Genomic DNA, 13,264 nt, shown 5'->3' with positions numbered 1-13,264 from the left:
TAGAAAAGTTTACAAACAGCAGGCCGATATATTTCCTCATCATCGATGGATGTCGTCACATACATGAAACTTGAGTTCAAACTTGCAAAGTGTTTACTCAACTATCCATCACAAACAACACCAGAGCAGGATTGTTAAGTAGTAGATAACCAGGATAAAGTTTGTGGAGCCCAGCTCACAGCAGATCATCTGACTAGATAAGTACATCGACATAGGTATCTGCAAGTTCTCTTCACCAATCTATGCCCAAATTCCTTGAGGTGAACAGGTCTTCTACGTAGCGGATTACTGGTGCTGATGACCTGACAAAGTTTTGCAGTTGAGCCTTTGCCGACTCCTCTGCAAATGAAAAGGAAATACTGTCAACATTGCCACAGGTCAAAATTAAGCTATATCACTGTGACAAACCTAACATATTTTAGCATGCTTTGGAAAAATCTGTTCCATGCCCTCTTCTTTTTATGATTCATGCACATCAGACAATAGGCATACATGAATATTAGTTAGCTCTCAACTATCTTCATGCTATCTAAGGACCTGAATAGCATTGTGCTGTGATGATTTCAGCGTAAAATTGGTTGGTTGCCACTTTGCTATGGACTGAAGCTTCTAGACATTTAAATTGCAAAACAAGTAAAAGCATTTCAGGGTTACCCACCATCTTCATTCAGTTTCTTCAACAGTTGGGACTTTGAGGGAAGAGCGTACATTCCAGCAGCAACTGCTTTCCTTATGGCCCATCCATGATGAGGAGCAAAAACCTGAGCATAAGCTACTGATGCTGCATCCCTAAGCGAGTTGCCCCTGAAATAATAATACCAACAATGGATCAGTCAGTCACTAAATGCACATGCAAGGAAAACAAACATGATAGTTCACTAGACAAAGTTCTATGTAGCTCAGTGAAACGACGTTGGTCTTGTGCAACTGGTACTTACTCTGTAACCAGCATTTTCTCAAACAGAACCTTAACCATATCAATACCACGCTTCACTCTAAGCAGATTCCTTGTATGGCTCCCTACTGTCCTGACAGTGTCCTTCTGAATGTCTAACTCAACCATCGAGGGCAATGTTGAAATTGACTTGGATGCCTCCAGCAAATCATCAACCTGTAAATAGTTCATCGGAAGGGATCAGAGAGGAGCGCCAAAGAAAAGCTCAGACACATCAGATAGCTAACCAGTCAAAAATGGGCACAAATTCAGGAACCAAAAGCAGCAGAGCAAATTATGAACCACCCAACCTAGGTAAACTAGTTACACACTGTATCAATTGCGGTGGTGAATTATCCACATATAAGTGCCTTATTCTGAACAGTAAATTATCCAACTGAAGAGATCTGTCAAATTAAACTAAGAGTTAAAAAAACAAGTACAGCAGACCAGATTTTAGCACCTACCCACCATAATAAACACTAGCCTGTAAATTAAATAATCTGATTCAGATGCAAAAACTCTAAGTTTAGTCTTTTTGATTTCGCATCCTAATTTCCAAGTCCTAGACAACACTAATTTCAAGTTATCGCCTCAGTTGCCACATTCGACAATCCAATTTCCTAGTAAGCAGAGGATCCCATAGTTCAACAATCCAAAAGGGGGGCAAATGAAATGACAAGTAACTCATCAACATTACCAAGAGCCCAAAGTAAAGTAGTTGCAAACTAAGTTTGCTACGGCAGTGAGTTATCCAAGTTCCTAGTAATAACTTGGGAGATCTGCTAAATAATACTAGCAGCCGAAGTGAAGCAGATAGGATTCTAGCACCCCATGTATCCATAGACAAACAAGCACACAACAGTGAACACGGCCTCTGAATTTGATAGTTTGATTCTGGTGCATCTACTGCATCTGTGAGTCCATTTCGTCCTAGCATCCTAGTCTTAGACGACTCAATAAGTCGATTGGTCACCTCGGTCCCCACAAACAAGTACAAGTAAGCAGCAGATCAACCTAAACTTTCGATCAAACCACGCCAAACAGCTTAATCAGCACAGCGATTCCAAGCCGAAAGCTGCTAGTGCGGTCGCGCAGAGCAGAAACGAGGGAAGGGAAGGGGAGTAGTTGGAGGTGCCTTGGCGACGTAGTCCTTCTCGGCGAACTTGAAGGCGATGCCGAGGCAGCCGAAGAGGACGGAGACGTTGGAGCAGGCGCAGGAGAACGCCGCGGCGTCCATGGCCCCCGGGGGCTGCTGCTTGGCGACGGCGGCGAGCTCCTCGAACGACGCCGCGATCCGCCGCAGCGGCTTGTCCGCCTCGCTCGACCCCATCGCCGCGCCCGGCCGCTCTCGCTCGCCGACTTCCGGTGCAGGCAAGCTGCGGGGACGGAGACGGCCTTTTTTTTCCTTCCTCTTTTTTGGGATGCTCTTTCGAGAGAATTTTTCTGCGCTGCCTTTCGGAGTTTCTACGCGTCCTTCTCGAGGTGGCACCTGCAGCCGGCCTGGCGACGACGCTAGGTTGGTCGATGCCGTGTTGGGCTACATGGGCCGGAATTTGCGCTACTCCTCGGCCCGCTGTGTCTTTGTTTGAAGAATTTTGAACGCATTTTTTTACCGAACAAAAAATCCAATGATTGGGAAAAATACGTCCTGCGCGAGTTTTAGAATTAGACGACCTAAACTCAAATCATTAGATGTTGATTTAGCAGATTTTAAATAGGTATTTACTCGTCATACAGAGATATACGGCAGACAGCCAGAGCGGTCACACTTTCAGCGTCCTCGTTCAGGTGATTTTGCATCAGATGTAGCTAATCTGTTCACTGTGGAATCGTTCGCAAATTGTTATTTTGGACAGTACAAAAAAAACAATGGAAGGGACAGGTGAAGATTGCAAGCAAATAATTCAGCTACTGACAGAAATAACGTCCCCAAACAATCACTGCCAGAAGAAAACTCAAAATTGTAAAAACGGACAAAAACAGCGAGTTGTTCCCATATGCAGAGAGTCAGATTGAAAAGTGTCAATCAGCAAAGGCCCGCGATTAGCGCGGGTCCTAAGACTGGGGCGACAATATCACATCATCATCCTCCAACGCATCTACCGAGGTCGCCAAACCAAAATCAAAGCTCGGATGAGATCAAAGCAATAAGAAGAGGCGAATGAACTGGGCATGGAGTCAGAACTCGATAACATGTCAATCAGCACAGGTCCGGAGGCCGGATCCTAAGACTGGGGCGACAAAACCATGTCATCATCCTCCAACGCATCCAACGAGGTCGCCGATCACCAAAATTAACAGAAGAGGAAAACAACAAGATGTGTTTCGAAGATTCCCCAAAACCAGAGTGAAAGCGAAAACGACAGGGCACAGGTGAGAGAAGGGCGGCAAAAGGGAGGAGAAGAGATGGGAGCCGAGTACGATCCATAGGCGGGAGAGGAAGAACTCGGCGGCTCGCCGTTCCGCTCCGCCAAGGGCGCTAGGCGGAGGTAAGCTACCGGAGAGGCGGCGCGCTGCGGCAGTATTTATGGCGGGCCAGCGAGAGAATTAGGGTTTCTGGTGGGCCTCCGGATGTAGCATTGTTCTGGGCCGCATCGTTGGGCCAACAACAATGAAACCGTTGGCAATTTCTGAGTTCCTCATTACACACAGACCTCCTCAGGCCTGCCTGAACTTCATGTCTTCCACTTTCAAACCTTTTTTTTTCTTCAAAATACACGGCTACAGATTCTTACATACCTACCCATATGTTATGAACGCAACGTACTATCTTTGTGAATACCTCTGAAAGATTAGCTGAGACATCTTAATATTAACAGGCATGTCTTTTGTTAGTAAAAAAAAAAAATGCAAACATCAATGTTGAGTCGGAAGCTCGAACACACCTAACCAAAGAAATTCTGGTAAAAGTAAAACTCGTATGCCTATATTGCAGTTACCTTTCAATAAATTATGGTTTTCCCCTTAGAAAAACTGTGGTAGTTTATTAAGCTCGGAATCAACCTCATGACTCATGAGTGAGCTTCTTCGCAAAAAAAAAAAGAAAAGAAAAGAAAAGAAAAGAAAGAAAGAAAAAAGTGAGCTTGCGGCAAGCATATGACTCCACCAGAATTCAGACATTTGCGATGCCCTGCGTTCTTAACCGTAGTTTTTGACATCATTTTGCAGCACGCGTGCGCGTGTTATGATCTTACATCTGATGGACTTGAATACTTGATACATAGTATATGTACATCTCATTGCTTACAAATTGCAGATAGGAACATCATCTCTCTCATAGCTACGTGTCGCGACCACCAAATAATATCAATGCATATGTACAGGTGTACGGGCTAGTTCCTCAAATCAAATGGCTACTGCCTACTTGGCTACCGTCGTGGGCCGTGGCCAGGACACGCGCCATGGAAAACGGCGGTTGAATTCCTCGGATCATGCGCGAACCGCCGCGCCACTGAGCACACAAAGCGTGCCCGTCGTGCAGGGTATGGCGGTGCGCTCAGTCCGCCGCCGCGGCCTCCTCCCGCAGCCTCTGCTCCTTCTCGAGCATCTCCGTGAACTCCTCGTCGGTGGCCTTGAGCATGTCCGGCAGCGGCATCGTGACGCCGGCCTCTTCCACGGCGCGGTGGCGCGGCGCGATCCGCTTCTCAAGGCTGAAGGCGAAGAACTGCGGGAACGCCTTGATGTCCTCCACGCCGCCGCCCATGGCCTCCACCAGGTACTCGAACTTGGGCTTGTAGTTCCGGTCGATGCTGAAGGTGAACAGCGCCGGGCACCGGAGCACCATGGCGACGGCGTCGTCCCGGGACATGCCGAGACCGGCCAGGAACTCGAGCTTCGGTGCCAGGGTGCGCTCCACGCTGGAGACGAGGAGGATCGGGTCCTGCAGCGCCAGCGCGCGGTTGTCCCGGAAGCCCAGGCGGCGGAGGTAGATGAGCGCGGGGCGGAGCTGGTCGCGGACGCTGCAGGCGAGCACGCGCGGGCACTTGACGACGACGCGACGGTGCGCGGACTCGGGCACGCCGAGGTCCTCGGAGAGGAAGGCGAAGACGGGGCGGAGGTCGGCGCGGACGCTGGCGGTGAGCACGGACGGGCACATGCCGAAGACGCGGCCGAGGTCCTTGAAGTGGAGCCCGCGGGACTGAAGGAACGACACCACCGCGTGGATGGACTCCGGCGCCGCGTCGCGGAGCGCCGGGTTCAGCTCCAGCGCGCGCCCGTAGTCCACGCCCATCAGCTCCAGGCTCAGGATCTTGTCCTTCACCTGCGACGGCAGCTCCGGCAGGTGCAGCGACAGCGCCGCCGTCGCCGCGGACACAGACGTCGCCGTCGTCGGCGTCGCACTGCGCGTCGGCACGGTTGTTGCCACGGCCGCGGCGGTGGAGTGGGGCTTGGAGGACGCGACGAACTGCTGCGGCTTGGCGACGGGGAGGGAGGTGGAGGCGTAGAAGCTGCAGAGCGGCATCGCTGTGATGTGATTCGCTCTCCTGTCTGATGGATTTGGAGAAGCTCCGATTCCGATGTGCAGGGCAGAGGAAGACGAGGATGCAGCGGCCAGCGGGAGTGAAGTGGCATCTCATCCACTTCTTTATCTGGTCGTTGCTGATGACCTGGCACTCTGGGAGGTGCTCATTGGCCGCTGGGATTTGACGAGGGTGATCACCCCTCAGATAGCAACCCCGCACAAACGAACAGGCCGTCAGAAACAAGGAAACAGAAAAGATATTACGGAGTAGAACAAAAAACTGGACATAAATATAACATCAGGGAAGGAGAAATACGCGGATGCAGGTAGAACTGTGAGAAGATGTGACTATGAAATTCAAGTTCACCATAAAATATATAGATTGCTTGAACAAATTCCTGTTGTGTGAATACTGTGTTGAATCAACTATTTCGGAATAAATACATAAATACAAGGGACTATAAGGTCACACCCACTGGGTGACAACAATCTTCGGACACTATCTTAAACAGACTGTTATTTGGTTTCTCCTGTTGCACCAATCTGGAACTTTTGGAATGTTATTTGTGTCAATGACCACTTAAGTTACTGGAGTTCTGGTCAGCATTTTCCATAGCTTGTGCTCACAGAAGGCCTTCTCCCTAGCCTGCGGTTATGGGTTATCTGGTCATCCTGCAACACACCATGTAGAGTTACATAAGATAGTAATGCACTTCAGAGGGTGCATTACTTATGGCCATCCAAATATCACAATACAAACAGCAGATTCTTGATCAAACTTTCTACATCACACCAAAACATGGAACGGACGATCCAAGTTCTCTGTGAGGATAAATATTGCTACAATTTTCAGACACAATTCAAAAAAAAAACTAGATGAGCCAGTTTTACCATATATAATGAAGCTGCAGAGTCAGATTGCATTATTTGATTTTGAGCTTGACCGAGTGAATGGAATGTATCAAGTGCATCTATAGTTAACTGCCAACCGGAGAGTGCTGAACTACTTGAGCTGGAGCCAATGTTGTTACAGCATGCCGCTGCAACAATTCCGTTCACCCACGGACAGTAACTATTGTGATGCTTAACAGGATCAAATTCCAGCAGACCCGATTCGTAGTCATTTTCTCCATTAGTAGCTCCTGAGACAAACATAACAAAGTATTTATACAAGCAGAAGAAATATAACTGAGCATAATCAGAAAGCAAATGAAGGTATATTAACAACAATAGTAATAAACCATTTCTGTTCCAATCCAGTTGGGGTAGGCTACATATGAAACCAAACATGACCCGCCAAGGAAAAAGGAAAAAAGAACTTGTATAAAAATGAAGGTCTAACGATAAAAAAAACATATGGTTAGGGATGCTTATAGTATTGGATCATGTTCACCTCATTGGCAAAACACATATATGAGGGATTTTACTGCAAAAGGTGCTTGAAAATATAGATAAAAGCATGCACAGCGGGTATCCCAAGCAAATCAATATTAACTGGTAAAATGCCAACATGAAACCATGGAGAATGATGCAGAAATACACTACATGAAAACCGTTAAGGTTATATCTAGCAAAAGCAAGTACCTAATCCATTCCCAGGATCATAATCTAGCCCCATTAATCCATCAGTAGTAAGTATTTTGCCAGCCTGTGTCACATCGTCTTTAGCTGGATCAAAACCTGCACACATCCCTGCGTTGCAAGAAAGGGAAGGACGCATGCTGCTTTCAATACCAATGGCATGACCTATCTTTTCTCCACTTTCAACGGAATCAGCTTTGGTAGAGCCATATATTTTCGAACCACTGTCAGCTTGGCCCACTGACCGAGACACCATATCTTGGCTGTCTCCATGAGGTTCTTCTCGATTTACTTCTTCAGGTACAAATTCATCCATTAATCCAGGTCCTGGACCTGATTCACCAGTCTGCCCCATTGTCTCTGTAAGTTCAGCAATAGGTTCAGCATCACCTACAACACTCTCAGCTCTATGCAGAGAAGCAGCATTTCCATGAATTTCAGCCTCATGGCTAGCTCCCATGCCAACACTTCCACCACTAATTCCTATACTAAGTTGATCCCTTCCAAAAGCAGGTGCAGTTTCAGCATTAATCACTTCCTCCCCTTCATTTGTACTGCTCCCTCCTATTTCTCTCGCATCACTTCCAGCAGCGGCATGTGCATTAGCACTTTGCTGTGCCTGATTGCTATAGTTAAGATCCAAGACATCATTCATTTCAATGTTCCTATGTGCACTAGAAGAAGGCATATCGATATCATTACCATCGCCTGGATAATACTCGACACTCTCCATAGAATCTTCCCCGGAAGTACGGACGGTATCCATTGCAATAACAGAAGATGCCCTCAAAGAATCTCTAGCAGTCGGATGCTCAACTGCCAGGTCAATAGTTCTAGAGTGACTGAACATACCAGCACCTACATCAGGATCAAAGGACAAGTTTCTACTGGGGCCAGCTCCAGAAGATGGACGATAGGCATCAAACAAATCAAACCCACGAGACTTCTTATTCGGGACATCTGAATCTTGTGCGGCATCATCAACTTCCTCACCATCACGATCAATGAAATTTCCTTCTATGCTGTCGGCATGATGTAGCCTGTCTTGTGGATTGTCAGCTGTGCTCCCACCTTCCTCAAGGTTACGCTTCCTTGAACTAGGACCACGGGACTCATATGAGGTCTCACAATCACCAACTTCACTGCCTGTAGGTTGTCCAATCATAAGATCCCTTCCCATTCCTCCATTATTGAACCGCTCGGATGCAGCAGGCGTGGCAGATCGAGGTGATGATAATCCTCCAGCCATTGTTAGGTTTAGGTCTACTCCAATATTTGATGGTGATTTCCCCTCATTTGTTGCTGCTTCATCACGCCCTTCATCTTGACCTCTTTCCACCCCATCAGTAACCCACTCATTGATCCCACTAGCAGCACTAATCCCGCGTGTCAGTGTTAGCTTTCTGCCTGTTTCAGGCGCATCAATGTTATTTGGACTCAAACGAGAAGGACGTAGCACAGGTCTAAAGTCCCACATCCTGACTGTAGCACCACACAGGCTACAATCTAACAGTGGTGACCTCATGCTGCATCCAGAATCTCTAAGGGGCAATTTGCCTTTTCCCTTATCTTTCTTGGCTGATGCAGAAAACGAATTTTTGTTATGGTCAACAAAATGGGGATAGAATGGTTCATCAGGTCCAACTGAGGGTGCATTTTTAGCTGAATGGGTTGAATTTTCTTCACAGTCTTGAACATTTGGAAGCCACCTAGGCTCCCATCCACACAGGCCTATAAGCTTCTGTGCCTACAAATTCATTGATAACAGGCACCTAAATTAAAGAAAGATACACATACTGGACGCAGTGCAAAATAATAGCACGGTAGCGCCACAAATTAAATTATACTGCATGTACAGGAAAAGAGAGAAACATACTTGAGAGTAGCTACAAGAGGAATCTTGGTGTATTTCAACTCCTGCTGTGCTCTCTGCTTTGCAACACAGCACACCAGATAGAAAGGTAATTGACTGGGATAATAGATGGTCAATTTGTGCGCTCCTGGTCATCCTCATGTTCTCAATTGCAGATGATGCAATCACAGGAAGAGAGGTAAACTGTAAAAGCCCATCACAGCGATCTTTAAAACCTCCAATAAGAGCTGATTGTGTAAGGGGGAGCTGGACCAAGCTGTCAGCACAGCTATTGCCTCTCCAGGGACAACAATTCTGGTGTGCTGCATCAAGCTGCTCGGCAAAGGCTTCTCCAGCACTTGCAACTAATAGAACATACAAAGAAAGGTTTCACGGCTGAACAAAATTCAGTTTGCAAAGAGATGTACTGATCTATTTCCAGCCTAGGACAACAGTAGGACACAAGTAATAACAGTCAGACTAGTGATGGTTTTTCAATTTTGGTGATGTCAGATGTTACTTAACCAATAATTCAAAATTGTATATCCACACGTTGTTATGTGAGAACCAAAATCTCTATGGTTTCTATGACAAAGGTGCATGTCAGTGCTACGATCAGAATCCTGATTATCTGATGTTTCAGATGCAACATGCTTGTGAAAATGGAGGGCCAGGATCAGAGTAGTTTATGGACTTGTTTAGTTTTCTAACTTGGAATCATCTTGTTTATAGCCACATGAGATGACTGAAATCACTTTAACATGCCTCATATATAAACTCCACTCTCGCCCCAGATATTCACCCTTGTTCATAATTCTTTTGCGCAAGCATTTTCCATTAAATGTGTATATCTAATTCTTGATTACCTTTCCTCTAGCGGTTTGCGCTTACAATAGTGAATACATATATGATCTGACTCATTCTAAACTATTCTAGCTGTCAAACTGAACTCATCAACATACATTACAGGGTGAAATATTAACATTGGATGATGCACCGATAAAAGCTAGTTGCCATAAGTAAAACATTGCATAATTGAAAATGCACAATACCATGGTTCGAAAAAAATGCACAAGATATTAAAATGAACAATTTTCCTAGCCAAACATGTAGATAGCTTATTATTGTAAAGGCAATTAAGTTGATGCTCCAGATTATAGATGATCACTCAAAACAAAATGTGGTCTCTTCCCTTACAGTTAGGAACAGAGCAAAGAAACATCAAACGACTACACATAACAACCAGCTACTTTGCATGGTAGTAAATCCATCACAAAAGTGTACCAAGAAAGAACTTACTTTCAACCGGGGACCAGGACATCAATGCATTGAATATAAGATGTGCGCCACATGATTCGCATTCAATTTTGTCCAGATCAATGTTCACCCAACCTCTTTGAGCGCAGGCCAATGAACTAGCCGCCTGGGAAAAGTAATCTAGCATGACATAACTAATATTAAGAAATTCAGGAATTGAAGGATCTCTATAAAGGTCAAGCAAGCATCCAGCAAATCCCTGGCCAGACTAACACGGCACCAGACATCACTTCAGACAAAAACAAGGTTGGTAGGTTACCAAGTTGGATACTCTAACTAGGACAGTCGCATTGCCCCACATACAAAAATTATCATGTGGACAAGCATATTCCACGGACCACCAAAATGTGTTAGCAAGGGTAGTAATTATGCGACCTGACAGTTGCTGAGAGCAACATTCAATTTCAAGCATAGTAAAGTATTCAAATGACACTTGCAATGAGTGAAAGGGTGAAAGAGTAACTTCGTCTGAGTTTCAATGTATCCAAGCAAGAACTTTATGTTATGATTGTTATATTTTAGAGCTATGATATGAATTTTATAATTGTCACCAGCAAATGATATAGGTGTCAAGAAATGCACAACAAACATTATCATTGTGTTATGGGTTAGTTACAGTAGTAACTTGAGTGAAGGAGAGGAATGAACGAGTCTATTAGTTGTATACACAGCCCACAGGAGCAATATATGGTACATGAGACACAACACTAGAGAGACCCTAAAGCATGTGACATGACACAAGTACTCTACACTGCAACAGCTGCAGCAATGGAAGATACCTTTGGCTTGGAAGCCCAAGTTGAAGGCTTAAATGTTGCCAGTCGACGAAGTAAGTCTCCACGCTCCCATGGTCTACATGATGGTGCAGAATCCATAGCAGTTCCAGCAGCATCAAAACTGTGGGAAGGATGATAGGCATGTGCAGCTACTTGTGATGACGAGTCAACTCTGGAAGCTTGTCTGCCAATGTTAGTTTGCATAGCAGGTGATGAGGCACCAGCAGAACTGAAAAACAAAGGGGGCCTCAGTTCAAGCTTTGAAACAACGAAAAAAATATGTATTCTAAGGGGAAAGGGTTCACATTGACGTTAGCTTGTCCAAATGAAATTACCATTTTGAGGGTTTCAGCACTCCAACATAGAAAATATAGCACTTTGTTACAAATCTAACATCACAAAAATGAATTGAGATTGAACTACCTAGATTTAAATTTCAACAACAAGGCCAACATGAGCTCCAGGGGTACCACACCATCAAATGTGCCACAGTTCTATACTGATTTGTGCAAGCTGCACCTCTCAAATGCAGTGCTGTGACCCAACTAATATTGACTCGAAAATAGCATGCAGAAAAAGCAGCACCACAAATTCAACAGAACAAATGCAGCATGGCCCTAATCATAATATTTAGTGGCGAACGGTGCAAGCTCGAAGGGTTCAAATCACAGAGTTATGTGTTATCCAAATGCCACTGTTCACAAATTTTTATTATACAGCAGCAAAAACCACTCTAGCAGCTCAAACACAGGGGTCTTGTGTTGGAATTATGGGCTTGGCCCATTTATTCTAATCAATACAATAAAAGAATTTAAAGCCCACTATTAAATGCTAGGGAATCAATTGCATAATTCCGTACCGAGATTTGAGGAGGATCTCAACCGACTTAAAGGGTGGACTTCGTGTACACCACTTCTGAAGCCGGTAAGAGGAGGTCGGTGAACCACACGCGCGCGCGCTCGCTCGCCTCGCCGAGCCAAGGCCGAGGCCGAGGGTGTGGGCATGGGCGTGAACTGCCGCTCATCAAAGCTCTTTACGACGTCCAGATTCGTTGAACCTGAGGCACCTCCACGCCTATATAAACCACCCCTTCCTCCTCTCATCTACACACACTTCAGCACTTGATCCAGATACTCCTGCTTAGGAGACCTCTCCCTTCTCCCTCTGCTGCTTTCTGCCGTTCCCATCGCTACTGCTGCGCGCACAGCTCTAGCGAGAGCTGGCCTCCGGAACCTCTGCTCGCTGAAGGTCCTACACGGGACGCGGGCAATCAGGTTTTTGGGGAGCGTCTTGACGCGACTGCTCGCTCCCTGATCGACTACTTCGTCTACTTTACGGCGTGAACGAACGACTACTTCGTCTACTTCCCGGCGTGAACGAACGACTACTTCGTCTGCTTCTTGGTGACCGTTCGTGGGACTGCACTGCGAACCTCTTCCTGCATCGACATCGTTCGGCTACTTCAGGCAAAGCCAGTCGAATAGCATGTCTATTCCAGCTGGCAACGGCGCAACCGGTACATTCTAAACCTATTCTGGTTTAACTTTTTGTTCATGCTTACTAGTAAGAATAACATAAACACATGCACGTATCTTATTCACACGTTATCACTTATTTATGCCATGAAATTGCTAGTAATATTTGGAATTAAAATATACCGAAAATTGCCTAGTTCTCTAACATCTTGTAGTTGTAGCCAAAAGGAGAAGCAAACAAACCCAGCTACACTTAATGTTCACAGATTACAAACCTAAAGCTGATGTGGGCCATCAAATATCTCATGCTTTCACCCGTATAGGAGTGTCCTGGAGCCTAATCAAAATTCCACAATCACATTTGAGGCACGGCCTTCGCATACCCTACCTCGAATCCTACCCTAGGTCCTTGTGCGCTTGTGCCCTGTAAAATTGCGCCGAAACAACACCCTCACGACCAATCCGAGCACTGAGACCTCGATTCTCTAACGAAGCAGCAGCTCCAAAAGCTACGAATCTACAACCAAAAGCAGAGGTCCCTTGGAGCGACAGCCACCGTACCTGGCCACCGGGGTGTGCGGCGGCGACGAGGAGCGGGCTACGACCAGCGGCGGCTCGGCCGCCGCCCCAGACGAGCTCCTCACCTCCTCTCGCATCTCCCTCCACTCTCTCCGTGGCGCCCGCGCCTCTGGCTCCTGGGCGAAACGAAATGGGGGAAGATTCTTGCGACCGCGACGCGCCCGCCGGGCGGCGAATTGATGCGGCCGTCACATCGAGGCCGCATCGATCGTTAGTCACACCTCACGCCGTCAAATTCGAGCCCCCGGGAATTCGGCCCATGAGGCCCACATGAATTAGTTAGGC

At 46.3% G+C, this 13,264-nt stretch overlaps 3 protein-coding genes and 2 non-coding genes across 5 annotated transcripts; all 5 read right to left on the bottom strand.

Moving 5' to 3' along the window:
* Nucleotides 1-2,390, bottom strand: LOC112874437 (accelerated cell death 11). The gene is made up of 4 exons (XM_025937753.1): nt 2,073-2,390; nt 939-1,111; nt 659-804; nt 1-339 (listed from the first exon to the last, which is right to left on the bottom strand). The coding sequence occupies exons 1-4, from the start codon at nt 2,265-2,267 to the stop codon at nt 233-235; spliced, it is 621 nt and encodes a 206-aa protein (XP_025793538.1). The 5' UTR covers nt 2,268-2,390; the 3' UTR covers nt 1-232.
* A 551-nt stretch (nt 2,391-2,941) lies between these two features.
* Nucleotides 2,942-3,028, bottom strand: LOC112878383. The gene has a single exon (XR_003225712.1). It is a non-coding gene; the product is annotated as a small nucleolar RNA U31b (small nucleolar RNA).
* An 84-nt stretch (nt 3,029-3,112) lies between these two features.
* LOC112878384 lies at nt 3,113-3,198 on the bottom strand. Its single transcript, XR_003225713.1, has one exon. It is a non-coding gene; the product is annotated as a small nucleolar RNA U31b (small nucleolar RNA).
* Nucleotides 3,199-4,137: 939 nt separating this feature from the next.
* On the bottom strand, nt 4,138-5,610 carry LOC112874435 (transcription termination factor MTEF1, chloroplastic). Its single transcript, XM_025937749.1, has one exon. It carries the CDS (start codon nt 5,397-5,399, stop codon nt 4,434-4,436), a length of 966 nt encoding a protein of 321 aa, XP_025793534.1. The 5' UTR covers nt 5,400-5,610; the 3' UTR covers nt 4,138-4,433.
* Nucleotides 5,611-5,750: 140 nt separating this feature from the next.
* Nucleotides 5,751-13,134, bottom strand: LOC112874433. The gene is made up of 7 exons (XM_025937747.1): nt 12,962-13,134; nt 10,929-11,154; nt 10,132-10,255; nt 8,857-9,197; nt 6,984-8,727; nt 6,291-6,541; nt 5,751-6,071 (listed from the first exon to the last, which is right to left on the bottom strand). Exons 1-7 carry the CDS (start codon nt 13,054-13,056, stop codon nt 6,000-6,002), a joined length of 2,853 nt encoding a protein of 950 aa, XP_025793532.1. The 5' UTR covers nt 13,057-13,134; the 3' UTR covers nt 5,751-5,999.
* Between the last annotated feature and the right edge of the window lie 130 nt (nt 13,135-13,264).

This window comes from Panicum hallii, chromosome 9 (genome assembly GCF_002211085.1).
Source record: "Panicum hallii strain FIL2 chromosome 9, PHallii_v3.1, whole genome shotgun sequence".
NCBI lineage: Eukaryota > Viridiplantae > Streptophyta > Magnoliopsida > Poales > Poaceae > Panicum > Panicum hallii.
The sequence above is the reverse complement of the archived record's forward strand: the minus strand, read 5'-3'. Positions and strand labels throughout refer to the sequence as shown.

Excerpts from the sequence above, each read along its gene's own strand:
- LOC112874437 (XM_025937753.1), bottom strand. The coding sequence starts at position 2,267 with ATGGGGTCGAGCGAGGCGGACAAGCCGCTGCGGCGGATCGCGGCGTCG. Across the intron at positions 1,112-2,072 it reads AGAAGGACTACGTCGCCAAG|GTTGATGATTTGCTGGAGGC; the intron begins GCACCTCCAACT and ends AACTATTTACAG. Across the intron at positions 340-658 it reads GAAGAAACTGAATGAAGATG|AGGAGTCGGCAAAGGCTCAA; the intron begins GTGGGTAACCCT and ends TTTCATTTGCAG.
- LOC112874435 (XM_025937749.1), bottom strand. The coding sequence starts at position 5,399 with ATGCCGCTCTGCAGCTTCTACGCCTCCACCTCCCTCCCCGTCGCCAAG.
- LOC112874433 (XM_025937747.1), bottom strand. The coding sequence starts at position 13,056 with ATGCGAGAGGAGGTGAGGAGCTCGTCTGGGGCGGCGGCCGAGCCGCCG. Across the intron at positions 8,728-8,856 it reads CCTCTTGTAGCTACTCTCAA|GCACAGAAGCTTATAGGCCT; the intron begins GTATGTTTCTCT and ends ATGAATTTGTAG. Across the intron at positions 6,542-6,983 it reads TGATCCTGGGAATGGATTAG|GAGCTACTAATGGAGAAAAT; the intron begins GTACTTGCTTTT and ends TGTTTGTCTCAG.